General features: G+C 48.3%; 11 protein-coding genes across 11 annotated transcripts; 4 read left to right on the plus strand and 7 right to left on the minus strand.

Annotated features, from left to right (window-relative positions):
- Positions 1-1,001: 1,001 nt before the first annotated feature.
- On the minus strand, positions 1,002-3,333 carry FMAN_08379 (uncharacterized protein; the record flags this gene model as incomplete). The annotated part of the gene is made up of 2 exons (XM_041835340.1): positions 1,002-2,793; positions 3,176-3,333. 2 exons carry the CDS (start codon positions 3,331-3,333, stop codon positions 1,002-1,004), a joined length of 1,950 nt encoding a protein of 649 aa, XP_041685514.1.
- A 616-nt stretch (positions 3,334-3,949) lies between these two features.
- On the plus strand, positions 3,950-6,487 carry FMAN_08378 (uncharacterized protein; the record flags this gene model as incomplete). Its single annotated transcript, XM_041835342.1, has 1 exon — positions 3,950-6,487. The coding sequence occupies one exon, from the start codon at positions 3,950-3,952 to the stop codon at positions 6,485-6,487; it is 2,538 nt and encodes an 845-aa protein (XP_041685515.1).
- Positions 6,488-6,964: 477 nt separating this feature from the next.
- FMAN_08377 (uncharacterized protein) lies at positions 6,965-8,335 on the plus strand (the record flags this gene model as incomplete). Its single annotated transcript, XM_041835343.1, has 4 exons — positions 6,965-7,326; positions 7,375-7,717; positions 7,782-8,150; positions 8,204-8,335. 4 exons carry the CDS (start codon positions 6,965-6,967, stop codon positions 8,333-8,335), a joined length of 1,206 nt encoding a protein of 401 aa, XP_041685516.1.
- A 56-nt stretch (positions 8,336-8,391) lies between these two features.
- On the minus strand, positions 8,392-9,989 carry FMAN_08376 (uncharacterized protein; the record flags this gene model as incomplete). Its single annotated transcript, XM_041835344.1, has 4 exons — positions 8,392-9,084; positions 9,138-9,293; positions 9,345-9,878; positions 9,930-9,989. The coding sequence occupies 4 exons, from the start codon at positions 9,987-9,989 to the stop codon at positions 8,392-8,394; spliced, it is 1,443 nt and encodes a 480-aa protein (XP_041685517.1).
- A 457-nt stretch (positions 9,990-10,446) lies between these two features.
- On the minus strand, positions 10,447-11,733 carry FMAN_08375 (uncharacterized protein; the record flags this gene model as incomplete). Its single annotated transcript, XM_041835345.1, has 2 exons — positions 10,447-11,288; positions 11,358-11,733. 2 exons carry the CDS (start codon positions 11,731-11,733, stop codon positions 10,447-10,449), a joined length of 1,218 nt encoding a protein of 405 aa, XP_041685518.1.
- A 2,900-nt stretch (positions 11,734-14,633) lies between these two features.
- FMAN_08374 (uncharacterized protein) lies at positions 14,634-15,869 on the minus strand (the record flags this gene model as incomplete). Its single annotated transcript, XM_041835346.1, has 2 exons — positions 14,634-15,712; positions 15,791-15,869. 2 exons carry the CDS (start codon positions 15,867-15,869, stop codon positions 14,634-14,636), a joined length of 1,158 nt encoding a protein of 385 aa, XP_041685519.1.
- A 536-nt stretch (positions 15,870-16,405) lies between these two features.
- Positions 16,406-17,446, minus strand: FMAN_08373 (uncharacterized protein; the record flags this gene model as incomplete). Its single annotated transcript, XM_041835347.1, has 1 exon — positions 16,406-17,446. The coding sequence occupies one exon, from the start codon at positions 17,444-17,446 to the stop codon at positions 16,406-16,408; it is 1,041 nt and encodes a 346-aa protein (XP_041685520.1).
- A 1,203-nt stretch (positions 17,447-18,649) lies between these two features.
- FMAN_08372 (uncharacterized protein) lies at positions 18,650-19,856 on the minus strand (the record flags this gene model as incomplete). The annotated part of the gene is made up of 2 exons (XM_041835348.1): positions 18,650-19,566; positions 19,622-19,856. The coding sequence occupies 2 exons, from the start codon at positions 19,854-19,856 to the stop codon at positions 18,650-18,652; spliced, it is 1,152 nt and encodes a 383-aa protein (XP_041685521.1).
- A 622-nt stretch (positions 19,857-20,478) lies between these two features.
- FMAN_08371 (uncharacterized protein) lies at positions 20,479-22,722 on the plus strand (the record flags this gene model as incomplete). Its single annotated transcript, XM_041835349.1, has 1 exon — positions 20,479-22,722. One exon carries the CDS (start codon positions 20,479-20,481, stop codon positions 22,720-22,722), a length of 2,244 nt encoding a protein of 747 aa, XP_041685522.1.
- An 84-nt stretch (positions 22,723-22,806) lies between these two features.
- FMAN_08370 (uncharacterized protein) lies at positions 22,807-24,534 on the minus strand (the record flags this gene model as incomplete). Its single annotated transcript, XM_041835350.1, has 1 exon — positions 22,807-24,534. One exon carries the CDS (start codon positions 24,532-24,534, stop codon positions 22,807-22,809), a length of 1,728 nt encoding a protein of 575 aa, XP_041685523.1.
- A 463-nt stretch (positions 24,535-24,997) lies between these two features.
- On the plus strand, positions 24,998-26,724 carry FMAN_08369 (uncharacterized protein; the record flags this gene model as incomplete). The annotated part of the gene is made up of 4 exons (XM_041835351.1): positions 24,998-25,211; positions 25,266-25,329; positions 25,382-26,513; positions 26,560-26,724. The coding sequence occupies 4 exons, from the start codon at positions 24,998-25,000 to the stop codon at positions 26,722-26,724; spliced, it is 1,575 nt and encodes a 524-aa protein (XP_041685524.1).
- Positions 26,725-26,795: the final 71 nt, after the last annotated feature.

Consider the following 26,795-nt stretch of genomic DNA (forward strand, 5'->3'; position numbering starts at 1 on the left):
AGCTGTCCTAGCACGTCGCCTGTCAAATCACGTAAGCCATGGGCCTAAAATGGGCTTGGAGATTCTCTACCTCGGTGGGATATTTGTACGTGGCTCGGGAAGCACCCGTCCCCACTTGGCACGCCCCCTTTTTTCGGTATTATTTTCGTTTGGAGATGATATGTTCGTTTCTGAGGGGATATTATGATATACCRCCGCTTGGTCTGGCGAAGTCTGAGGCTCGAGAAGCATCTTGATAAGGGTCAGATGTTTGTTACAAGGATCCTTCCTTGTAACAAGCCTTGCAAGAGGGAGATCACAAATCAATAAGCAGAACAGAGGAATATTAAAGACAAGACAAAAAGAGTTGGCTTGCTGTGTCCAGACATCAATACAAAAGGTTCACAGGATCAACATTGAAGATAGTGCTTTTATAATAATATTAACGAAGTCAACTTGGTATACTAGACAGAAATAAGGAGTTGATACATGCATGTCTGGTTTCAGATGTTTTAAAGTTTTTGGGCATTATGTTTCAGGCTTCCATTTTATTTTTAACAGTTAGAGGCTAAGGGGGGCCGTGCTAAGCAGTTAAAAGGTTTAGTTGTAGTTAACGGGCTGACGGCCCAGCGGACTGATGTTAGAGGCTAGACGTAAATGGGTTATGTGAAAACAGTATTGCTTAGATCTCGGCCGTATCCAATTATGCAGTGCATAATTACATAGCCGCTATTTTATACCAGGTCTTGACGATTGGCTCAACCTTCCTGGAGTATTGATCCTGTCAGCTTAGTGTTTCACAGAAACGACTACTAGATCTTTTGCTACGTCGAGCTTGTTACTGCCAAGTTGAGAGTTAAGATAAAAGAATTTGGAGTAGTTTGGTCAACAGCCGTGCAGTTTATCTCTTATTTGGGGCCCATGGCACGCACAACATTGCCGCCGGCATGGTAATAAGACATGCAGAGCATAGCTATATTATCTGCTATGGCACATCAACCAACTGATTCCTGCAGGTTATGTCACATAGAAAAGTCGATTAGAGCCCAATTGATGCTGCTCCCGTTTTCTCCAAACTCTTGTGCTCCGGCAAGAAGTTCATTGATCCAACCGGTCTCATTGATGGGAGACGAAAACAAGGTCAGGCCTGGAAAGTCCCATTCGAAGACGAATTGATCTGGGACAAAAGACTCAAGCTCGTTGTCGCAGTTCCTCTCTTGAGTCATAGGAAAGGACGCTTGTACTCCCCCAGAGCCTCCTTCATCTTGACCCAGCCAACGCTTATACTTCTGTATACTCGTCTTTAAAAGTTGGAGGTATAGTGAACTGGTATTTGATCGAGTGTCGTCTTTATGTCCCGCAGCAGCGACTAGTTCTAGTTCCTGTAGCAGGATGCTAGCCTTTACGATAAGCTCATTGTTGAGACCTTGCGTCTGCAACTTATCTGTGTCGGGGAGCAAAGCAGATAGCTTGAGAAGAAGAAGGCAACAGAAAGTATTCTTTGCCCAGACAAAGTCCATTGCATAGCGGATACTCCTGAGATATATCCTTGGTTCTTGGATGATGATATCAAGATGTTGCTGAAGCGAAGCTTTGGTCATTGATAACATGTTCTTCTGGATGGGCGACATGACGTTGACGTTCTCCACGCCTGCAGCCCTCACCGCACGACAAAGAGCCATGTTATCAGCCCAGCAGCGCTGAACAGAAAGGTTAGGCACAAACCAAGGCATTGATTCGTGATGCGGCTGCGAGATACGTATCCAGTCCTGGAACCAGACATCGATGTCGAGTTTGGCGTCTTTAACAAGATCAAGAATCTCTTCGTCACTCAGATGGGCGCTCTGGGGTAGAGATGCATATATCTTTGCGCGAAGAACATTCAGCTCGACCTGAGCAAAGAGATAATGATCCATTCCGGTAGCGAGTGGACTTTGCAGGAGGACTCTGCATCTGCGTGAAGCACCTCGAAACTTGAACGTTGGCATTCCACCGGCATCTACGTGTAGAATGTAGCTCATCACCAACAAGTGCAGCCATACTCTAGTTTTACGCATGCGCGTCGTGTTGTTGTTGTAGGTAGTTTGTTCACTGTCGTCCATCTGCGTTTCTCCCAAGACGGATTCCGTGATGAGTGTATCATAGGCTTCAGGGAATCCAAGATCCAAGGCCATGCGCGTGGCAATTGCAATCAGAAGTGCCCTTTCACCCGCATAGCAAGCTTGAACGAGGATTGCCTGTACCGTCTCAAGACTTCCCATCAACGGATTGACGATAGCGGCATTGAGCAAGCGTTGAGTCTGGAGCGTAAGAGCTCGCCATCTCGAACATGTGCCGTTGAGTACACGACACCCAACTGAGCATATTGTGATAAACAGTAGAGCACTGTTGTTGCGGATAGCTTCAATTGTGTCAAAGCGCTGGTCAAAGACAGGAACGTAGCGGTCACAACCAGAGAAGAAGGCGTTGAAGTACAGCCGCGCCTCGTCATCCTTCATTTCAATCCCAAGCTCAGCTGTTGTCGGGGCTATTGTATCAGTCTCGAAGGCAGACCGCGATCTTCCTTGTGATCTGGTGAGGAATGTAGCAGTGTCTGGAGAGCTTGTGCAGGTCGATGCCACGGGTTGCGAAGGGACTCTCGTTGGTGCAGATGTGTATACACTCTGAGCCGGAACGTCGGTACGATTCGCTGTCATGAATGGCGACTGGCCCCCTGTTGGGTAGGCAGTAGGTGAGCATTCCATCATAGGCGCCGTGGCTGACTGCAGTCTTGACTTGAGAACCTCAATCTCTCTCTCGAGTGCTTCGATCTTGCTATGAATACAAAATTAGAAATGCTGATGTAATCAGTGACAAGGAAGCCAAACAGTTCATGGTCCTCTTTTGGTCTCTCGACAAATTGGCATGTCTTTTGAAGTTGACAACACCTGTGTTTCCTATCAGCACTGTGTATCCACAGCCCTCAATATAATACACACCGAGAACATGGCCGTGAGCCATTGCACTTCACCTAATCAAGAGGTAAGCTCATTGGGTATGGAGAGGTACTCAGATGCCTACTGACTTTACTCTGGCGACAAGTTATGCAAGCTTTCTTTAAACATATGTCAGCTTCTTTATATGTCCATGTAATAACTCGATGTTGAGGTTCGCTGATCTCAAAAGCAAGGCGGCTATACCGGTAATCTTTTCTTACGGATACGTGAGGATAGAGCCATTTGTGAAGTTGCCTCTTCCGAAGGTTGATGAATCTGTGACATGTTGATCTCGATTCATCTTAATATGTGAGCCTAGACTGGTATTGAATACCGAGACGCGCTTCTCATGATGTTCACTCTCTCCCTGGCGAATCATGTTTGCGCGGGGAAGTTTAGAAGGGGAAGTCTTGTTTCGACGCCTCAGGCAGGAACATTATTTCTCAGCCGCTGATAGGCCTAAAAGATACGTATGTGGACCTTTATCTCTTGTCCTCTAAATAATGATGATGATCTTGATATGAGTTGTTTCACGTCTAAATAAAAACGACCAAAATTTACCAGCTTGGAAAAACAGGCTCCGAATAATTCTGAGGTCAAGCGAGCTCATGATCATCATTGATCATCATAAATAATGCCGTTGCTGGCTGTCGGAGTGGACTTTTTACCCCGTGGGGATTCTCGGCAACGAAACCGGACTTTTTGGTGTTTTCTCCGACTTGACTGTGAGGGGTTTAGTACTAAACAGGTCACGCGGCAGCGCAGAACCGGACTTGGACAGAATTCTCCGACGATGGCGTCGGACAAAACGAGGCAGACCCGATCTTGGCTTCCTTTCGGTAGATATTGGCTGTAAATGAGGCGATACTTGCATCCCGAACCCGGCAATAAATGCATCTTGCATCAAGTTAAAAGAGGATCATTTCCTCCTGTATTTTCCTCTTTCAATCGTTAACCATTGAGGTTGCAAATAAAAGCTCGATTATTCTTTCACCATGCCTCAACGTGAACGCATTCCTTCTTCGTGGACTGTTGATGCGGTTGGCAAAGACAGCACCAAGCCGTCTGTCCACTTGCGTTGCAACGATGCCACTCTACCCTTTGAGTTCAACTTTGAAGCCGTTCGTCCCAACGTCTTCAGAACCACATTCACATCCGCTACCCATCCTCTACCGCCTCGTCCCAGTGTCCCTCGTGCTGAGACGAAGCTCGATGGTGCTCAGCCAAAAGTCACATCCAGTGACAAGGGTACCAAGATTCAGATTGGCGATGTGATCGCCAATGTCGACTACGCTGGAGAGACCCCTCTTCTCTCTGTAGGCTTTGATGGTCAGCCACCAATCCTCCAAGATCTTGACAACAGATCTTATGCCGCCAATGGCGACGGTGTCGCTCATTACACTCAGTACAACCGCAAGACGTTCCATGTTGGTCTTGGAGAAAAGGCTGCACCTATGGATCTTTCTGGTCGCCGCTTCCAAATATCGGCAACCGACAGCTTTGGATACGATGCGCATCGAACTGACCCTCTCTACAAGAACATCCCCCTCCTAATCAATGCTACACCCCAAGGCTGCGTAGCTATGTTCTCCACCAGCCATACTCGAGGAGAATACTCCATCGGCTCTGAGATGGATGGTATGTGGGGATTCTACAAGGTCTATCGTCAGGACTTTGGAGGTCTGGAAGAGTACATCATCACCGGAAAGACCCTCAAAGAAGTTGTTCAGACCTACGCTGACCTCGCCGGTTATCCTCTCCTTGTCCCTCGCTGGGCCTTTGGTTACCTCTCTGGAGGCATGAAGTATTCTATGCTCGACGACCCCCCTGCTGGTGTGACCTTGATCGAGTTGGCACACAAGATGAAGGAGCACGACATTCCTTGCTCGGCCTACCAGATGTCATCTGGATACACCGTGGCTGAGCAACATCCCAAGAACCGACACGTTTTCACCTGGAATCGCCACCGCTTTCCCGATCCTGAGGATTGGATCAAGGAGTTCCACAAGCTAGGCATGCGTTGTATCGCCAACGTCAAGCCATATCTCGTTTCTAGTCATCCCGAGTACCAAAAGCTAAAGGATGCTGGCGGTCTTTTCCTTGATCCTCACACGAAGGAACCCGCTGTTACGAAGCTTTGGAGCGCTGGAGGAGGTGAGAGAGCCAACGGTGGCCATATCGACTTTACTTCTGAGGCCGGCTACAACTGGTGGTACAATGGAATCAAGAAGCTCGCAGAAGAGGGTATCGACTGCATGTGGAACGACAACAACGAGTACACGATCCCCGATGACGAATGGGAGTGCGCTCTCAACGTTAGCAAGGATGTGCTCGAGGTTCCCGAAGGGCTTGAGAAGCGACCTCAGGTCGGTCTTTGGGGTCGCAGTCTACATACCGAGCTGAACGGTAAGGCATCTCATGATGCTCTTCTCGCTGTCAACCCTGACTCGCGCCCTTTCGTTCTCACTCGCAGTGCTTCAGCCGGTACTATGCGTTACGCCTGCAGCTCTTGGAGCGGTGATAACACTACCAGCTGGGATAGTATGCGAGGCTCAACTGCTCTCGGTCTCAACGCTGGCCTCTCCCTCATGCAATGCTACGGACATGATATTGGTGGCTTCGAGGGTCCTCAGCCTGACCCTGAGCTTCTTCTCCGATGGGTCCAACTCGGTATCTACTCTCCTCGATTCGCCATCAACTGCTTCAAGACAGGCGAAGACAACTCGATCGGCGATGTCATTGAGCCTTGGATGCACCCATCGATCACACATCTTGTCCGCAAGACGATCAAGCGTCGCTATGCATTAATTCCTTACATTTACTCTCTGTCTCTGGAGAGTCACCAGACTGCTTCTCCTCCTCAGAGATGGATCGGTTGGGGCTACGAGTCCGACCCTGAGGTCTGGAAGCTGCTTGATGGAGAGAAACAGTACTGGCTCGGTGACTCCATGCTCGTTGGTGGCGTGTTCGAGGCTGGAGCAAGCAAGGTCAAGTTCTACCTTCCCAAGGCTTCAGACGATGATGAGGGATACCTGAACCTGAATGCACCATACCAGTATCTTGAGGCTGGCCAATGGGTTGATCTCGATGTTGAGTGGCATGGTGCTGGCATTCCCGTTCTCGGCAAGGTTGGCCGTGCTGTTGCTGTTGGTCGAGATGTCCAGGTTCTCTCTCCCGGTGAGAAGGAGAACGTGGCAAGTCTCCCTCTCGATGACTACCGTGGCGTGGAGATTTTCCCTCCTCAGAAGGCATCTCGCGATGGCAAGTGGCACGAGACGACGTGGTATGAAGACGATGGTACCTCTGTGTCAACCAAGAACAAGATCTCTTCTTATACCATTGCTTACTCGGCTACCGAGTCGGTAATTAAGGTCAAGTTCTCTAAGGATGAAAGCTCTGGCTTCCAAGCTCCCTGGAAGTCACTGGTTGTCATCCTTCCCTTTGGAGACTTGAGAACGGTCGTGAGCGAGGAGAAGGAAGTTGTGGATTTGGGTTTGAGTGCAGAGGGCAAAAAGCAATTTGAACTAAAGTAGTTATTTTATAGATAATATCAACATACAACTTACAGTTAAGACTTATAGCTCGGGTTTGCAATTCCTATCGATGCCTATCTTAATGCCTAATTACTTATGTACTTGATTGGATATAGAATAATATATATAGAAAGTAATTTTATATTTGTAGTCAGATTGAAGCTAGAAAATTATTACATTAACCGTTTTTTAGGTATGCACTGCCTGAGCACAGCATGTCAGAACGCTGTCTGTACCCCCAGCCGTAGGCATAGGCCTTCAATTGCGTAAAACGGACCCGCCACTACGTACTGTTAAATCCTTCCCAACAACACGGTTCAACGCCAACGGGCACCGGACTGGCTTGAAAAAAGTATTTAAAAGGATCCCTCCCTCATGTTAATGCCAAAAAATACAGCCTGCATTCCAATAACTATATCGCGAAACCTTATGACTTCGAATAACAATCCCTTGTCCTACAACGGCCGTTCTGAAGAGATGGAGCAAAGTTCAGGCTTGACTTTGGACAGCTTCTTGATGAACCATCCGGGGTTGGGTGTCAACCTATCACCACTTCGGTTAAGTAGTCCAGTTGTCATCCCCCAGAAACGCCCCGGAAACAAAGAACGTGGTTTCGTAGAGGCATACGCACCCGATCTTGAGGCATTTGGTATCGATCAAGAAACATTCATCGCCTTCATACGGGCTATCAACAAAGCCGTACAAGCGTCCAAATGGCTCTATGCTATTCAGGTGGCTGCCATGGGCACCGGGTTCATTCCCAATCACATCGCCCTGGGCGTTTCCGCTGCCGTGCAGATCGTCGCTGGGATTGTCGCCAAGACGGAGACTCGATGGAAGTAAGTCTGCTGTTTGCTTTCTCGTTCTTGTGACTGATCTCTAAATAGAACGAACTCTTTTATGGATCGAGCGAACGTCAATTTCTTCCAGCCCCGGGGACTGTATTGCCTCCTCATGTCCTACAGTCCGATCTCCACCATCAATAAAGAAAGGGTCGATCCAGCGCAAGCTATGTTGACACGTGAGTCGACGGCCGTAACCTCATCCAAAGCCAAAAGAAACCTGAGGAATCCTTTGGCTGGCGTCTCCCATGGCCAAGAGGATCTACCCGACTCCGTTGCGACTCTAATCTATCCAACTATCGAAAGAACCACTCCGAGCACTGACAAGAAGAAAACGGTGTTTTCCAAGCTGAACGAGTACTTTGATCAACGCGCTCAGGCACGCTACGTGAGTAGCACATCCCTTCCACGTAGGCCTTGAGTCTCATTAGCTGACTCCAAGACTTACGCAGGCATCTGAAAGTAATGGAGATGTACTCTCCTCGGTTCCACAAAAGCCCTTCTCAAACCGCTATCTGGACCCAAACCATCCTGCCTCTAACGGTGGCTTACTTGGCCTCTTATCTGGGGGTAAGCTGACACCAGATGTCGAAAAGCAAAAAGAAAGTATGCGCTCTGCCATGGCCAACCAAGAGCAGCTTATCCGAGATCAACAATCTTCTCAGATGGAAAACCTCATCTCTGTACTACAAGGCATGGATCTCACTGCTAAAGAAAAGCAAGCCTACATCCAGCAATATGAAAACGCATACGAACTACAACTGCAACAGTTTCAGCACCAGTCTGAGCTGTTAGATAACGGACAGCGTCGCATTAGTCGCGTATGTCGCCCGATGCGAAGTTTTGGACAGAGATTTAGCTGACACAGATCTAGAACATTCTCTATTTGATGATTGTTAATCTACCAACGCCTGAAGAGATAGAAGTCGCTCGAAAGGGCAGATCTGCCACAGATCTTGGACAAAGCAGCAATGGCGTGGCAATTGCAAGTGTGGATGTAGAGTAGACAAGACATGAAGATGCGCACGAAGCCTGAAGATTATAGGATCGCGCGTACATAAGTTATTTAGTCCTTGCTTTCGCTTTATTCATGACCACTCGTGTCTCATTAGTGCTCTGCCATGGCCACGTCTCAAAAAATGCCCGTAGCTGGCTGCCGCGATTTGGGTCCATAAATATCTTGTAGAGTAATTCTTCCAGCGCCTCAAAAGCAGCATGATTTTCGTGTCGTGCGATAAAGCTTACGACAACGCTAACTGGGAACCCCACAAAGTTGATGAAGATGGCACCCATATCGGGCCTCTGGAAGAAGGGGACCATGAGCAAGATTTTACGGCAGTACAGCCCAGCATTAGTGTCGTCAGCCATAAGTTGGTACAGAAGACTGCAAGTCGCCCAGTAGATCATACCCAAATGAGCCATGGCAAAGTCTTCTGGGGACAGAGAGGAGACCTGGGTTATGGGGGTGGATATTAACCCTTCGGCGAAGCTGACACTAGCTTGGCCGGAAGAAGTGGACCAGTTGCGTAGACTTTCATCGCAAATACGGCATCTTTGCAGCAGCTGCGCATACAATGACCCTTGCTGCGTCTCATGTGCAGGCTTACGCTCAAGATCTTCCAGCAGACCTGGAATCTCCAGAAGTATGTCCACCAACTCATCCTTCGGATTCTTTGGAAGCGTGGACCATGGTATGGACTTCCACTTCGGGGTATTAAATACCGATCGTTTACGTTCGTGAATGTCTGGGTATATCTAGGGACGAAGCTGAGTGTTTGGGGTTGAAAAAAGAACAGGATATTTCATACCAGATGTAGGCGACCGTCTGCAAACAGTTGGTGAGCTAAGCCTTCTTTGTAGCTCTCTGGGCCTCTGGCAAGGATAATGGCTTTTTGCCCTGCCGAGTGACGAAGCCAGGTCATTCCATGGAGCCAAGACTGACGGCCGTCAGACACTTGAAGTAGCTACATGTGTCAGCCATCATAGGAAGACAACAGCACACAAATTAACAGTACCTCAAATGCCGCCAGAAGCGCCGATGTCATCAGCCTAGGATCCTCTGTCGTCTCTTCTAGTTTAATATGGCGTAATGATCGAGCGAGGGTCTGCAGCGTTTTGGTGTACATATTGCATGCCTCCATAACGACGGACAACTGTTCCGTTGTCTGCCCAACCAATGCCAATGCATTGGCAAGAAGCCCAGTACGAACGCCCGCATCGTTTTGGGTCAAGTCTTGCACGATCTGTATCCACCCTGTAGTCGAATGCCTAGTGGCCTGCAGGGTGAACGACTGTCCATTATTGGGGAGTAGGAAGTGCCAGTAGAGGAACAGATACTTTGACTCTGCTGCTGTGCGTTCAAGCGATAGGTCAAGCAAAGGCGTGGATACCGCAGTCTGGTCTGAGTCGTGACGTGGCGAATACGATCTAGACGACAGAGCGCTGTTCCCGTCCTGGGTGCTGTTGACAAAGATGGGAGGCCTATCATACCCTCCACAGCTTAGACCAGCCCGGGTGCATCGGCGACACCACGGACGAAGTTGATCACACTTGGAGCAAATCAGCAGACAGATACTTGACTGACAGAGGTAAGAACTTACTCCAAGCTTACGACTCTTGCAGGTATGGCAAGCTTTTGAACGGCCTGGAACTCCGACCATGGCTCAATCTTCTGGTAGAAAAACTGGTATGGCGATGGGATGAAGAGTTGTTACTGGACTGGGCCCCTCAGTCAGACATCTACTCGGCTACGCGTGCGCCGATCATCTTTCGCAGTGGTGGTCCCGTCCCGCAGAATGCTTCCTAATTTGTCTTAGCTTGTCAATTACTTTTCTTCGCCATCTACATCCAGAGTGCAAATAGTAAATATGGGATAAAGCAATATTAAGGCTATTGACTAGACTATGGAAAGAAATTCTTCCAATTACATAAGTCCTAGATAATAGTTTTTAAATTTAATTTTAATCTTCCTCTATTTTCTGTTATATTATAGCCTAGCTATTCTTAGGATTAAATTCAAGTTATTGTTTCTGACTGCCTTGTAGTCGTGTGGACGCGTTTTGGTGACAGTGTTGTGCATGGATGTTGTAAAATCTAACCCCAAGAGGCTTTATAGAATTAGTTAAATGCCCCCGTCAAAGTATGCTTGTTAAGAAGAGATAAGGAATTCGCGCGCAGCTTTTCGGGACGAATTAGAGCTCCTCTTTTATCCGTGGCCACGAATTGTGCATATTGCAGCAGCAAAGCGTCAATGGCGACGGCTGGAGCGTACGGATAGTCAGACCCGAATAGGATGTGGTCTGCATCTACCGTGTCCAGAAGTCCATGCATTTGGGCAGCACTAGTGCTCAAGGCAATGTCGAAGTAAAAACGACCAAGGTCTGCCTTAGCATCAGCCATGCTGTACCCGATAATCTGGCTGATGTCTGGTACGGCAAGACTACCTAGAGCTCTGCTAGCAATAAAAGGGAGTGTGCCGCCTGCGTGGGATAGAATTATGTCAATATCCGGAAACCTGCGCAGCGTCTTGGTCATGATCAAGTCTACCGCCGTCCGAGTAGTGGCGAGCGGGAAGTCGACAATCGGCTGGGGCAGGCCGCCAGCGATGAACTTGGGGCCTACCGATAAGCTATCCGGATGAATGAATATGAGCGCTTTATAATCCTGAAGCTTTTGCCAAATTGGGAGGAAGAGTGGGTTGCCGAGAAGCATATCTCCATAGGTAGTAAACACCGTGACACCGTTACACAACTTTTGCGTCAAGTACAGAAAGTCTATCTCAGCCAATGTACCATTTACATCGCGCCAATCCGGCAACGCACCGAAGAACCCCAGTCGTTTGCCATATGCAGACTTGGTTGCGGTCGTGGCCAGGTACTTATTGCATGTCCTTGCAAGATCACGGGCAGCTTGACCAGTGCCGGCAATCTGGACTCCGGGTGCCGAGACTGACATGATGCCTGTAAGCGGGACGCTTAGTTAGAGTCTGTTTTCTTACAATGTATAATCGTTGCCAATAACTAACGTACCAATGTCCGTGCTTGTCCGATCCATGGATGCCATCATGCCCTCAAGAGTCCAATGGGGAGTTGTGTATCCTGTGGGATCGCCGCCAGCGGCATCGATCGCGGCGGCAAAGGCAGGAGGCAATACATGAAGATGGGTATCAATCCGGGAAGAGGCGAGTGCGGTGGTGAATGCCGAGCTGAGTGCCAGTGCCCGGCACAAGGAAGTCAGAGCAGCGTCTGGCAGATAGTGAAACAACATAGGTGACGTGGTTCCAGGATCAGGGCACTGGCGCAACAGGAATCCAAAGACACCACTCGCTTGCTTAGAGACGTTCAACACCGCCGAAAGAACAAAGCGAGTGGCTTTCAGGCTGTATTGGGCAAGGAATAACTTCATGTGGATTGGAGTCCGAGATAATATCTAAACTTGATTTAACACAAGAGAGCTACAGCCACATCCTTTTAAATAGAAAACGCAAGTTAAGCTAGTATATATCTAGATACCTGCGCGACTGAAGCTCATGAGTTTCTGTGCAGTACTCTAGTTGCTCCGACACTTTGATGATTCACAAGAAGCCTCGGCTTCGTGCTGAGGGGTTGTGTCTCCCACTTTTACTCCGAAGAGGCCTAACCTGTTGCTCGGTGCTAAGTACTGAGCTAGCACCCCGCAGCAGACCAAACTATTCTCGAGGGCTATTGAATACCATTGACCTAGTGCTGATTCTGCGGGGTAAAAGCACTAGAGATCATTGACGGAGATATGAAGGTTAGCGTCATGGAGATCCTCCGTAGAGACATAGATCCTCCGAAGTAAGACAAACCTCCGCCGCCAAGGACTTTCCGACGATCTTGACTTACAGCTTTCAAGCTCTGTGATTGCACGGTGTAATGCCACTTTATAAACAGACCCGGATAGCACAGAAACGATGACGTGTGTGTATTTTAACTTTGCCAAACTCATCCCTAAGATACTTGCCAAATTGTCATAGTAGCAATCCCCAGAATGAGGTTTGTCTGTATCTGATTGCACTTAGTCGTTGCTTCTCAGGAGCTGTTATATTTCCCCTCGGGATGACGGTATCATGTGATTCAGGGTAAAGAGAACACGGGAGATTTTCCTGTCTTTTGCTGAGCTCCTCCGATCGGAGTAACTACCCCACAATCGGAGCCCGCTTCCGCCCAGTCAAACACTTACAAAACTGAAGCTGCTGCTGCACTTACTGAAAGGCGCCATACAAGTTCCAGAATATCACAGCGTACTCGGTTTCATTCACCATGACGTGCTCAAAATGGTTACTCTACGGAGCACTGCTTACTGGTCTCGCTCTCCTTCATCTCATCAGGTTGACATTTCGAGCTGGCCTCCGACATATCCCTGGGCCATGGCTCGCTAGATACACGACCCTGTATCGGCCAAGTCTCGTTTACAAAGGTGATTCCCCTCGGCAGTATCAAATGTTGCACGGAAAGCATGGCCCTATTGTGCGCACCGGACCTTGACTCTAGGCGATAAGAATGCTTAGGTAAATCTAGTCTAAGTTTAGGGGACTCTTTACTAAGTTTATTTTGAAACCCTATGCTAAAGAGGGTTCGGTGTTTTCTTGCCCCTCTGAGGCCCCATTTACACGACAATGCCCTTAATGTACCAAGGGCGATGAGTGGACAGCATGGTCAAGGAGCGAAACCCCAACATACACAAGGCGTTGGAGGGTTCAGTGGCGCAGATATTCTACATGACGAATATGCGCAATTTCTAGGTGTATGTCGACGAATGAAGCGCCATCTTCCTGAATGCGATACACGATCTCGAAGGTCAGAGGTTAGACCTGGCAGATTGGCTGCAGTGGTATGCTTTTGATGTTTTCGGTAGCATCACGTTTCAACGGCGTTTCGGGTTCCTAGAAAAGAGGCAGGATGTCGACGAAATCAGTAAGATCAACCATGGCCTCGAATTCGTCAAGAATATTGGACAGTCCGATTGGTTGGTTGCACTGTTCGACAGATTATATGCCAATTCCTGGATCAGGGAAAGCTATTGGCCTGACACAATGGATAAGTTCTTGAAAATATGACCCCCTTCTCCATCTCCGGGGTGTTTCACCTGGTGTAGTGCTGGCATCAGAGCTCTTGAAGATCACCAAGAAAGAACTAGATAAATATGATCGCAGTCCAAAAGAACCTTCCAGGACAGATTTTCTATCCCAGCTACAAGAACAACAAGACAAGACTGACAAAATAACCCACAGAGACATAATAAATCATCTCTCGAACAATCTGTGCGTACTTATTCGTCGCCTTTCTTATATTCCTGTTACTAATCTCGATGCAGTCTCGCAGGGAGTAAAACCACAGGTATATCCCTGCATGCTGTAGTTTATTTCGTCATCAGAACTCCACAGGTCTACAAGAAAGTGCAAAGAGAAATTGACAAGGCTATTCAGGCTGGCCAACTCTCAGAGTATATGACATATCAAGAGTCGTTAGAACTGCCATACTTGTGAACCAACCATTTGAATCCCCATTGCCCTAGAGGATACTGACAAACTCAATAGTCAAGCTACATTAAAAGAGGCTATGCACATGCATCCTGCCGTAGGATTCCCTTTGGAGAGATATATACCTAAAGAAGGTGCAGAAATCTGTGGCTACAATCTTCCAGCCGGCACTAATATCAGCACTTCGGCGCCATTAATGCATATGAACAAGGACGTTTTTGGTAACGACGCCCAGATATTTCGACCTGAAAGATGGCTGGAGGCTTCCGCCGAGCAGCTGAGTCTCATGGATCGCACCTTTATTGCGGTACGTCATCTCACGTATTGATGAACAACAACTAACTTCAAGTCTTCCCTTCGCAGCTTGGACACGGTTCTCGAACTTGCATCGGTAAAAGTATATCCCTCATGGAGATGGGCAAGTTAATTCCGCAGCTCTTTCGTCATTTCGATATTGAGTGGGCTTCAGAGCAGCCAGAGTGGCATCTACATGTCGCCTGGTTTTGGAAGCAGTCAGAATTGTTTGTGAGGCTTAAGAGACGTCAAGCAAAAGAATGTCGTGCGACAACTGAACGAGAGATTTATAAGTAATAAGTATTATAATTAATTCTGTTTTGGTTTTGCCGACCCAAGAAGACCCTTTGCGTCATCTAAATAATGCGTATTGATATGGCTAGATGTCTGTTTCGTCGTCCTTGTTTATAAAGATGAGGAATTTTTCCAAGCCTCAAACTATTATCCTTCTCCTAGGCTGTTATATCCTGCCAACAGCCAGTAACTAAGGGTAAAAGGTATCCTAGATTTACACAGGCGAGACCGTTAGACCAATTGGGGATACCTGACTATCATGGGCCCAGTCAGCAGCGGCAAACCGGAGCTGATAATAAGTTCCGCTCGACGCGTATAGAGGCGCAGAAGAATACATATTACTCCAAGAAGCATCTGTAGTCGTGCAAGTACGAGTTCCGCCGTTGCCTATGACACAGTTGTAAAGCTTCACAGCCACGCTACACTTGAGGCTGCCGTCAGTCGGTCGATCACAGACCAAGGGCGCGTGGTAGAACAGCAAAGTCGTGGGACAGACTATGACTGAAACAAAGTCGAAGTTTCCCTGGTAGGATAAAGCGCATAAAGGGTTTCCATCAACCGATACATGACCGGTACCCTCTTCGTATTTAAACAGACCAGTTGGCCAAGTCAAGAAAGCACCTATCCACACAGAGTACTCTGGCAGACCATTTCCATGTATAACCAAGCCATCTGCTGGGCCACCTTCAGCAGACAACGTGAACAGTGTCGGAATAGGCAGGAGAGTGGTTGTTGTAGAGACTTCGTCAATAGTTGTGGTGGAGGTTGGTGCTTCGGTGGTTGTAGTCGCTGTTGCCTCTAGTGTTGTATCAGTAGAGATCTGTGTTGAGGAAATCGTGGAGTCAGTGGTAGACTCTTCTGTCGTGGTAGACTCTGTAGTCCCAGCAGACTCTATGGTTGTGCTTGTTGAAGCGGGGGCTGATGTTGTGACCGAAACATCGACCGAAGATGTCAATTCATCCGACGTCGAAAGAACAGATGTTGAAATAGATGAATCAGATACCGCTGTACTAGTGACCTCAGTTGATGTTGTTACAGAAATATCAGACGATGCGACCGAGGTCGTAGACCCAAGATCAGCTACAGAGGTAGACTCAGAGACTGCGATCGTCGTTGTTCCTGTCAACTCAGTCTGCTCGCGTGAAACCGTCGTATCCGATAATGGCGCTGAAGAGCTAAAGGTTGAAGAGAAAGTGGAGTCAGAAATCGCGAGAGTGGTTGTTGTCGTTGAGTCCGACTGCTCGGTTGCTCTCGTGGCATCTGTCGACAATGTTGAGGATAGTCCCAGACTTTCTGTGGTGGTAGCAGTAGTTGCGGTAGCTAATTTGGGTTATTAGTAACTTGAGCAAGTAGCGTCATGAATCAGCTTACTGAAAGAGTTTGGCTTGCAAGGACCAGCGACTACAGACTCAAGCCCAAAGGCCAGGGACAAGAGAAGCGCCAGATGCATAACTGCCGTTAAAGAGCGGAAGAATTAAATCGAAATCAAATCCGAAAAGTCAAAGGGGAAGAAGTGCTAACAAAGGGGAATTAGAACCCTTTATGCTTATTTGCTCCTTTATCTCAAGGGGCCAATTTGGCGAGACCGTTCTAAAACCAATAGTGTCTGGTAGTTTCTTATGGCTGAAGGTTTAGCGCGAAAAGCCTCAACGCTATTGAATACCGCTTAGGCCTAATTTAAAAAGAACTGAATGTGGAACCAAGCAGTTCGAGATTTCTCTATCTATCAAACATCATATTTTCTTAATTATGATGCGTAGATCATTTTTGTTCTTATCTCGATATTATGAGACCCCAGATAATGAATTCTATAAGACACCTAACAGAGATTGGAGGAGTTAGCGAATTACCGCCCGCAATCTTACCGGGATGGTCTACGTGGATCAAAGGACTAGCTAATCAAGCTACTGTAGCCCAACAGACTCTTGCCCGGTTCAACCTGGATGAGAGTTCTTTTCCCGCCAAGCTCTCTCAAGGAAGATAGTATTACTGTAGCAAATCTGCAATAAATCTTGGCTGCTTTTCTACCCGGTGCTGCATACTCCGCGGCTTCCCTGGTGCATCAGGGCGAGCATTCCATGGTCTAGGGCCACTTAATGGTCGATAATTGACACCAAGCGCTTCCAGCCTTGGTAGATGCTGTTCCAGTCGGACTTTGAAGTCACCAATGTCCGAATGGTTGTCTGCCTTGCCCCAGGCAACCTCTGCAAATGCACACAAGCGAGGGAAAACCATATAGTTAACACGAGACGCACTCTCCATGTGCTCAGCCCATACATTGACCTGAGTTCCCATCACTTTCTTCTTCTCATCCTGTGTCAATCCCTCTGGTACAGGATCGAAGTTGTAGATGTCTTCGAGTGACAGCACAACTCCCACTGGCGTCGGCTCGTTTTTATCCTCTGACTGCCGATAGTCCAAATAACATTTCATGTCTGGACACGCAATAACTTCGAACCCTCTTTTGGCTGCGATCTCTGTTGGTTCAATCCCTCGCCAGGCTGCGATGAGCACATCTTTGGGAACTTTGTCCCCACATCCCATCAGTTCATCCCAACCGTACGGACGACGACCATGGACGTGCAAATGCGCCGCCATCTGTCCAATAAACCACTCATGTAAAGCCGCTTCGTCTGCCAATCCCAATTGCTTCATCTTGCTTTGGATATTCGGATTGGCCTTCCACTCATCGTGAGGACACTCGTCACCGCCAATGCCAATGAATTCGCCAGGGAATATGTCGCAAACTGTATCCAGTACATCTTTGCAAAATTCCAAAGCCTTATCTGACATATTAAGCACATGTTTGGAAATACCCCATTCCTCCATCACAACAACCTGCGCGCCATTTCCAAGTTCAGGATAGGCTGCAACAGCTGCTTGAATGTGCCCCGGCATATCAATCTCGGGCACGACCCTTATATGTCTCTCGGTGGCAAAAGCGACGAGTTCCTCAAGGTCCTCCCTGGAGTAGTAACCACCATGTGGGCGCGAATCTAGCTTGCCATGTGGCGGAGCGCCTTGCATGGTTCTCTTTCTCCAACACGCTACAGTGGTTAACTTGGGCCATTTGGCAACAGACAGTCTCCATCCTTGATCATCAGTGAGATGTAGATGCAGCACGTTGAGCTTATGAAAAGCTAAGAGATCGATAAACCGCAGTAGGTCAGGCAAAGGCATGAAGTGGCGAGCGACATCGAGCATGACCCCTCGCCAAGCAAAGCGCGGGGTATCGTGAATAGTTTGCGTGGAAAGTGCCCACAAACCTTCCCCGGCGCTCTTTGTATGCCGAAGAGACGAGGGAGGTAAGAGTTGCTTGAATGTCTGTAGACCATAGAATATCCCGCTAGGCGAGCCTCCGCGTATGGAAACAGCTCCATCTCGTTGATTACCAACGTCAAGGATATACTCTTCGCAAGAGAGCGACGAGTCGATTGAGTTAGTTGTTTCAAGGCCCCTGACTTCAGTTGTAGCATTGCCAGTAATTACTGACTTTGGAAAGGGAATCATCCTGCTGTTTTGGCTTTGAGAAAGTAATGGTATAGAGAACAAACACGCGGGCGATACTCAAGAACGCTATTTCTCCGTGACATATGTAAACAGCTGAAGCTTTTAGAGACTGCGCTGCTAAAATCTTACAAGAGATTCAACCCCACTTTGAAATCCCCTGATAGCCAATTGCGCTGTATTGGAATCTGACAGTCAACTAATTTTCTGCTTTGGAACCAATCAACATTGTGTAGTAGCCGCCTGCCAGTGTCATGAGTCACAGAGGTCAGCAGCGATTGTGAAGGATGGCTTATTTCCAGCTTACTAGAACACATACATTACCAGTAACATTTGAACGACTGAGCTAGTGAACGGCAGCATCATTTATGGATTCATTCTGTCTAGGTAGCTAGCAGATACGTGTAACGACATTGACTAAACCCTCAGTAACACGAATTTCGCTTCTATTCCTATCGAGATGCAGGCAAAGGGCAGTAAATTGATGTTCCTGCTGGGCGGCTCATCGTCGCGAAGCTCACCGCGTATAAATCCCCCATCTAATCTCCGAGTAGTAATAGCCAGGAAGACTTAAAGAGACAAGGGTTGAGGTGAACGCATATCGCTTACTATTCTGCACTGAGTCGAGACTTAAATTTTAAAAGTAATGCTATTCAATACCCTTGATCTCATCTCCATATTCCTATTCAGCCTCTGCGGATGTTAACACGCCGCTCCGTGAGTTCAGAGCTTTGGGATAGGAACCACAGCATCAGCAATCCCATTATACTTCTTATCTCCAAAGTTGCCACCGTTACCGAGTAGTAGTCGCTTAGTTCCCTTGATAGTAATCTCTCTGACACTCCGAGAGTAGGCAGACCAGTGGTTAATATCGACCTTTTTCCACTTTCCTTCGGCTGGATTATCACCTTGAATCAGAAGGTTCTCGGAAGAAGTGGTGCTGATGATAATGATACCAGAGCCGTCGCTGGTATAAGGGTTACGAATCCAAGTCACGTATGGTCCACTAGTGAACAAACTACCGTCGGTGGCTTGGAGCCTGGTACCGGGGATAGGCCCAAATGTAAGAGGGCTATCGGAGATTTTGTAATAGATTCTGCAGGAATCCACGCCGCAGCGTTCCCAAGTCATGATCCACTTATCAGTACTCTCGATGTGAGCCACAGTGGTCATACCGGGGCGAGCTTCATAGTTACTTTCAGCCTCATCGTCGACAATGTCTGACCAGTTCTTGAGGTCGGTGGTGGTGGTGTGAACGAGCTTCTGCGCATGGTTCGGGTCACGCTGGTCAGAGTAATAACAGACCAGTTTTCCGCCATACATCAAGAAGAAGGGCTCCCATAGCGCTTTATTGCCATTTTGAACTGTGTTGGGTCCATCGCCATATGCAATATGAGACACAAATTCCCAAGTCTTTGCGCTGTCTTTGCTGGCGTAAACATCAATGTAAACACCACCTTCCAGGCTTTCAGGAGTCGAAACACCAGCTGCGAGTATAGTGCCCTTAGCATAGCCACCGAAATCGGTGGGGAGTGTGTACAGGAATGGCTGGAAGCGCATGCCCCAACCGTTCTGTGTGTCTTTAACGGCACTGAAATTGGACCAAGTTGCGCCTCCATCGACCGACTTGTAGATCGGGTCTATCAAAGTGTTAACCTCTGCAACATCTAAACACACATATTTCAAAAGGCATACGATTGACAGGGTATTCTTTGGACTCAGCTGGGTAATTTTCCCAGGTCATAAGCAGGGACTCGTCAGGCAGTTGGAGTGACCGAGCATAGAGTGTACCCCAGAGCTGAGCATCAGCCGCAGGTTTGAAGAATTCGTTCTTGGTGAAGTTGGAGAAAGGAGTAGGGGCACGTTTCTCGAGTGCCGCAGCATAAGTGGTGGCCAAGCAGGCAAAGCTAAGAAGAAGAGATCTCATCATGTTTGATAAAAGTAAATGGAGGGGAGCTTTGTTATTGCTTGGTATCTGGGTAAAGAATCAGTTCATGAGATAAAAGGTAAAGAACGATAGAAGTCTTATATACTCAAAATTGAGCACAATGAGTACCTCTGAACGAAATATAACTTCAGGCACCAATACCATATCCAACAAAGTATCCGAAAAGACGATCAAAGATGACCCAAACGCACCAATGGCGCAACTGCCAGTGGCTTTCTGAATTTAGCCAAATAATGTATTGAGGTTATTAGACAGAAGGATGGGGTAATTCGTACGGAGTAGCATCATTCATGCAAGGTGAATGTCTGGGGTAACTGGTGTCTGTGCGTCTGTCCTTGCTCATCATCAGCTGATGGCCTTCGGTGTTTGACCCGACACTCCGCAGATTGGACTTCGCCCAGATTGGCATCGGACATGGCCCGATACTCCGCGACCAAAATATGGCATGACGAGTGATTCTCGTATTATTCTACTGTAGAGTGGTTTCGCACAACAGACCTTCATATTTCTTTCTCACTTCAAGAAACCGATGCCCTCTTTTCAACCATTTCGCACACATACCGCATACATCCTACCTTAGATCATTTTTTGCAGACCAATCACTATGAAGAGCGCGATCCTAACGATTCAGGCGCATCAACACCAGGCTCATGATCATGAGATCTCCCAGCCTCTGACCTTCGACAAAGCCGTCAGGGAAGTCGAGCAAGGCCAAGATTCTTCAGCTGTTGCTATCCGCCTACTAGCAGAAATGTCATCCGCCGAGCGTTTGCATCTCTTGGATGGAGACGTGCCTTTTTGGGAAGGTCTGCGGGAAATACTCTGCGATCGTTATAACCGCAGACCATTTGTCATGGGCGCGATCCCTCGTCTCAACATCCCGGGAGTCAAGTTTACCGATGGGCCCAGGGGAATTGTTATGGGCTCGTCGACAGCCTTTCCAATTGCCATGGCACGCGGTGCAACCTGGGATATCGATCTTGAACGGCGTGTTGGTAATGCTATTGGACTTGAAGGCAAAGCGCAAGGCGCCAATCTCTTCGCCGGAGTATGCATCAATCTCCCGCGTCATCCAGCGTGGGGTCGCATCCAGGAGACATACGGAGAAGACCCGATCTTGTTGGGTGAATTTGGCACTGCACTGACCCAGGGCGTCCAAAATCATATCATGGCATGCGTCAAGCATTTTGCTCTGAACTCAATAGAGAACGCTCGATTTCGGGTTGATGTGCAAGTGGACGAAGACGTACTTCATGAAGTATACCTTGCTCACTTCAAGAGAGTTATCGAATCCGGCGTAGCATCGGTCATGTCTTCGTACAACTCGGTCAACGGAGAGTGGGCTGGGCAGAGCAGGCTATTGCTTACAGAAATCCTGCGCGACCAGTGGAATTTCGCCGGATTCGTCATGTCAGATTTCATTTTCGGTCTACGAGACGCTGCGATTTCTCTTAAGAATGGCTTGGATATCGAAGCTCCTTTTGCGCAACAACGGGCAATGCATCTGAATGATGCACTGAAGAGTGGTGGAATATCCTCGGTGGATGTCGGCAAAGCAGCCATGAACATTCTGCGCACGAAGCTCGAATTTGGCTCTCTTCTTGTCCAGGAGGCGCCTGATGAGTCGGTTGTCTTCTGTGAAGAACATCGACAGCTCGCCAGAGAGGTTGCAGGACGATCAATGGTGCTTCTTAAGAATGATCTCATCAATGGCAATCCGATCCTGCCACTCAAGACAGAAACTCTATCTCGCTTAGCTGTTGTTGGTCGTCTGGCAAACAAGCCCAACACCGGGGACAAGGGATCCTCGCAGGTTTTTTCACCGACCATCGTTACTCCCTACCAAGGGCTCAAGAGCGAAGTTCCAGGCGCCGAAGTCATTCTTGAAGATAATGACGATCCAGAAGCCGCTCGAGAAGCCGCCAAGCAAGCAGATGTTGCTGTTGTTATCGTAGGCTACGACGCCGGCGATGAGGGCGAATATGTAGTGCCTTCTCTCCAGAACGACCCTTGCTTGTCTGAACTATTTCCTCGAACGAGGAATCCTGGCGAGGAAGAGATGTTGTCGATTGTACAGGGAAATCCAGCCCAAGGAAAACAAGAATCGGCTTTGGAAGTTGGTGCTGGTGGCGACCGACGGTCTCTGCGGTTAAGATCTCGAGACGTTCAAGTTATCAATGCCGTGGCGTCTGTCAACTCACATACGATCGTCGTGCTTGTTTGTGCCGGTGCTGTCATAATGGAGGAATGGAAAGGCAAAGCACCTGCTATCTTGGTCAGTTGGTACGCTGGGGCAGAAGGTGGCCATGCACTCGCAGACGTCTTGCTTGGACGTGTTGATACTGGAGGTAGATTACCATTCTCTATCCCTCAGGATGAGAGTCACCTCCCTGAACTTGACATCGAAGCATCAAGTATTAAATATGATCGTTGGTACGGCCAAGCTTTGCTCGATAAGCTTGGAGTTGATGCGGCATTTCCACTCGGCTATGGGCTGTCCTATACCAAATTTCAATTCAGAAACCTTGAATGCGTGTATTTGACAGAACAGAGGATTATCCATGTCGCTTTGGATGTGGAAAACATAGGTCTGAGATCCGGCCATCACGTTGCCCAAGTGTATGGGTATCCCAAGATGGTAGACTTCCCGCATCGGGTCTTGCTTGGTTTCGGGAGTGTTTACTTGCAATCGAGAGAGTCGAGACGAATATGTATTGAAGCATCCCTGCGGCCAATTGAGCGATGGGTCAATGGAAAATTCTGCTTGTTGGTTAGTTCCGTTGAGATTGAGGTTGCTGGACACGCTGGGGACAAGGAAGCAATTCGCAAGGTTTGTAAGCTATTTTGAAGCGCACAATTTGTATAATGAGCAAATAAATTGATTTAAAAATTGACTTCAACGCACTACGTGCCACAAATAATGGTAGGATTATTACACGACTTGGACAAGCCATTTCATTGTTTGTAACACCGGATGCATTCCGTCGGCCTCAAGGCTCCAGTATTCGACCATTTTCAAAGTATCCAAGACTGCGTCCTTCCAACCCAAAGGCAAAAGGGTAGATCCGGGGTGCAAGCGTGCAAACCCAAGGAGTATGCATGCGCTTCTTGCTGAGCTTCGCAACATGAGCCAAGTCCCGTGGTGACGATGGTAGTAACCCGGTGCGTTAACTAACAGCCTTTGGTGGTGATAAGCCAGTGCTGCAGAAGTATCATGCTCATCGAACTCCTGATCTACTGGTTCATTAAGAGCAACATGCATAAACGGCCAGGAAACAAGCTCGCGGATATAAGTGATGCGCCCGCGCAGTACAAATCGGATCACATCGTCTTCGGCACCTCCATGAGGAGACGATTCACTTTCGATACTGACGAGCGGTGGTAGCGAGGCTTGCCACGCCCCAAGTTGATGTGATGTATCTTTTCCAATCTCTCTCAAAGCGCTTGAAAGCGACCGCCGGCTTCCATACTGGAGCTGGCCCATTAATCTTCGAGCATTGACCTCAATTCGCCAGAGAGCTATCTCGGACAGGTAAAAATACCATGCTCGCTCAACATCACCTTCGCATCCATCCGGAGGCTTGGGAAATAGCTCGGGGGGGTCATCAGCTAGTCCAGCAGGGCTAGACATGCCTAGTTCGAACCTGAGCTCCTGTTCAGACTTCCAGCACGACCACAAGACACTCTGTTCTGAAGTCTCCTGGGGACTTGTCTGGCCCGAGGCATGGTCGATTTGTCGGACGTAAGGAAGCGTCTGGCAAATCGCCAAACCGTGTACAAATGTTGTCCAAGCCTCGATAGGTCGTATTAGTGACATGAGAAGGACGCCTGATAGAAAGGCGCACTGGGCATGTATAAGTCCCGCGGGACCTAAGCCGCCACCAAGTCTTCTCTGTGCTGCGTCGAGGAGAGAAATCGCCATTTGTCGGTCTGGGTGTGATAGAGGGAGAGACTCCCCGAGCGGGCGGGCAATGGCTCCGTTGGCGCAAACCAGAAGCGCCAGACCGGATTCAATGCTCCAGTCGAGTCCCTGTGCGCACAACCTGGAGACGAGCCTTCGTGTTTCTTCCTCGTCCAATATTGGATTTTTGACGTGGATATGGGCGAAGAAGCTGCTGAGCCATCTCTCGCATGATGCCCGGTCGGTGATTTCATCCACCCATGGTCTCTGCGCATTGCTGCATTCAGACTGTGACCCAGGGGATTGGCGTGTATGAGATGCAAGGGTTGGTAACTGGACGTCTCTGAAGACACTCCATTGGAGGACTTTGTCGATCGTAGTAGGGAAAAGAGTTTTGTGAATAACATTTGGGTCGGGCGATAAGCCGTCACTGGTCTCAGGAATACTGTCATCATACTGGGTCCCAAGGAACGCTGGCTGGGGCCTCGACTGGTTGTCTATCTTACGCTCAAGTCGGTCGAGCCGGTCTATGATGGCAAGACTCGCTTGATCGAACGTCACATTGGTGTCGGGTTCGAAAACACACTCCACACCCGCTTTTACGCAGAATGAACAGGCCGGCCGTTGCTGGTCGCATTTTGTTCTCCGCGCGCGACATACCTGGCATGCCTTGATGGCTCGTTTTCTAGCGTACGTAGAGCCAGGGCGGCTGATGGAAGCACGGTGACTGTCTATACGACGGCGAGATTGAGATGCCATAGCGTTGAGTAAAAGATAAAAAAAGGGCAGCGGAATGTCGGGTGAAGATGCTAAAAGAGACACGACTGATATCGAGTAATGATTTCTCTTTATTTAGCAGAAAAAAGGCATCGAGAAACTAGCGGAGTATCGGGTCTAAATCCGACATGGAGAAGTCATGGTGCCATACCAGTTTTCGCCTAGTTACGCCCTTCTTCCCCGCATGGGGAATGAGTCTAAGACTTTCCTAGCAACCCCGCGGATTAGACCAATCTTTCCCCAGACTTGGCTTGGAAATGGCCTGGGTTGCAAGCAGATAGCAACACATCATGGCGTCAAAGTCGCCAGACACCGGTTGGATGGAAAAATGATATAAGACGCAAGGAGCACGTCTCTCTTCTTTCTGTTCCCCTCTGAATCATTGTCAACACCATCACCAACTACTCTACTGACTGGAATTTGACAATAGAACATCGATCTCGCCATGGCCACCACCAATCACCATGTACTCGACCAGAAAAGCACCTTGAGCGACAATGACGCCACCGTTGAGCACATGGCAGTCTCTGACAAACATATCCTTGATCAGATCCAGGTGGCCAATGCCAATGAACACAATCTGACCTTCAAAGATATCGCTCGAAAGCACCCCAAGATCATCTGGTGGTCCTTCTTCTGGTGCATGTGTGCAGTGGGTTGTGAGTTTTCACTCATCTGACGATGCACTGTAAAAGGCTGACTTGTCTTACTAGGGGGGTTTGATACCCAGGTCAACGGTGCTATGGTAGGTGTTCCGGCCTTTCGCAAGTACTATGGGTAAGTCACCATTTCACCCCTCCAAAAATGTTATTTCTAATCCATGATAAAGTCACGAGCTCAATGGTGACTGGGTGATCCCCGCGGACTGGTTGACAGCCTTCAACATTGTCTCTTCTGTTGGTCAGTTCTTTGGAGGCTTTGCTTGCAGCGCCATCTCTGATAGAATGGGTCGCAAGAAGAGTCTTACTTTGGGCGTCCTTGTTGTCACTGGAGGCATCATGGGGGAGTCTTTTTCTTCCACCCGAGCTGCTTTTGTAGTCAGCAAGCTTATCCTTGGCGTTGGAGTCGGCTTTTACTTGACGCTGGGCCCTATCACCTGCTCCGAGATCGCCCCGACTGTCTTGCGTGGTCTCTCTACCGCTGGTGTCAACCTTGCTATTGCCGTCGGTCAGCTGATTTCGAACTCGGTGACTTCGGGTTTTGGTAACAGAGACGATGTTTGGGCTTTCCGAGGGCCATTCCTGGCGCAGCTAATCTTCTCTGTCTTCCTTTTCATCGGTAGCTTTCTCTCTCCAGAGTCGCCGTGGTACCTTGTACGAGCTGGAAAGACAGAAGAGGCCAGAGTTGTTCTCCAAGATCTGTATGGATCTGAATTCGAGGCACTGGAAAAGCTTCAAGCCATTCAGCAAACGGTCGAAGAGGAGGCTACCATGGCTAGTCCTTCCTACATCTCAGCATTCAAGGGCACCGACAGAGTTCGTACACTTATTTCTATCGGTGTCTTTGCTTGCCAACATGCCGTCGGTATCATTTTCGTCCTCAGCTTCTCCACCTACTTTTTCCAATTAGCTGGACTCGATACGCGAAAGTCTCTGAACCTCGGTGTTGGTGTTACCGCCTGTGGTGTAGCTGGCAATATCTGCTCGTGGTTTATTGTGAACCGCTTTGGCCGCCGCCCTATCTTTGTCACGGGAATGTTTGCCTGCACAACCATTCTTCTTCTCATCGGGATTCTCGATGTAGTACCAACAGGCGCCGCCAAGTGGGCTATGTCTTCTTTAACCGTTGTCTTCTCTTTTGTGTATTTCCTCACAATCGGTGCGGTGGCATTTGTTCTACTGGGAGAGGTTTCTTCCCTATCCCAGAGGGCGCGAACAACCGCTTTGGCCACTGCAACTCAGGCTATCTTTGGTATCATCATGTTTTTTGCCGTTCCATATATGGTCAATCCTGACGCTGGTGTAAGTTCTGCCCTGTCCTTACACGACTGAAATCTAATTATTTTAGAATCTTGGCGGCAAAGTCGGCTTCATCTTTGGTGGACTCTCGGCGTTTGCTTCTGTTGTCTGTGTGTTCTATATCCCCGAGCTCAAAGGACGAACTTATCAGGAGATCGATACAATCTTTTATCGCCGAATTCCCCTGCGCAAAATGGGATCTTATACTATATAATTATAAAATAAGACATGATCTATTTTATATCCTTAATTATATAGTTAAAGCAATGGTTATAACATTTAAAG

The sequence above is a fragment of the Fusarium mangiferae genome (genome assembly GCF_900044065.1).
Source record: "Fusarium mangiferae strain MRC7560 genome assembly, contig: FMAN_scaffold009, whole genome shotgun sequence".
NCBI lineage: Eukaryota > Fungi > Ascomycota > Sordariomycetes > Hypocreales > Nectriaceae > Fusarium > Fusarium mangiferae.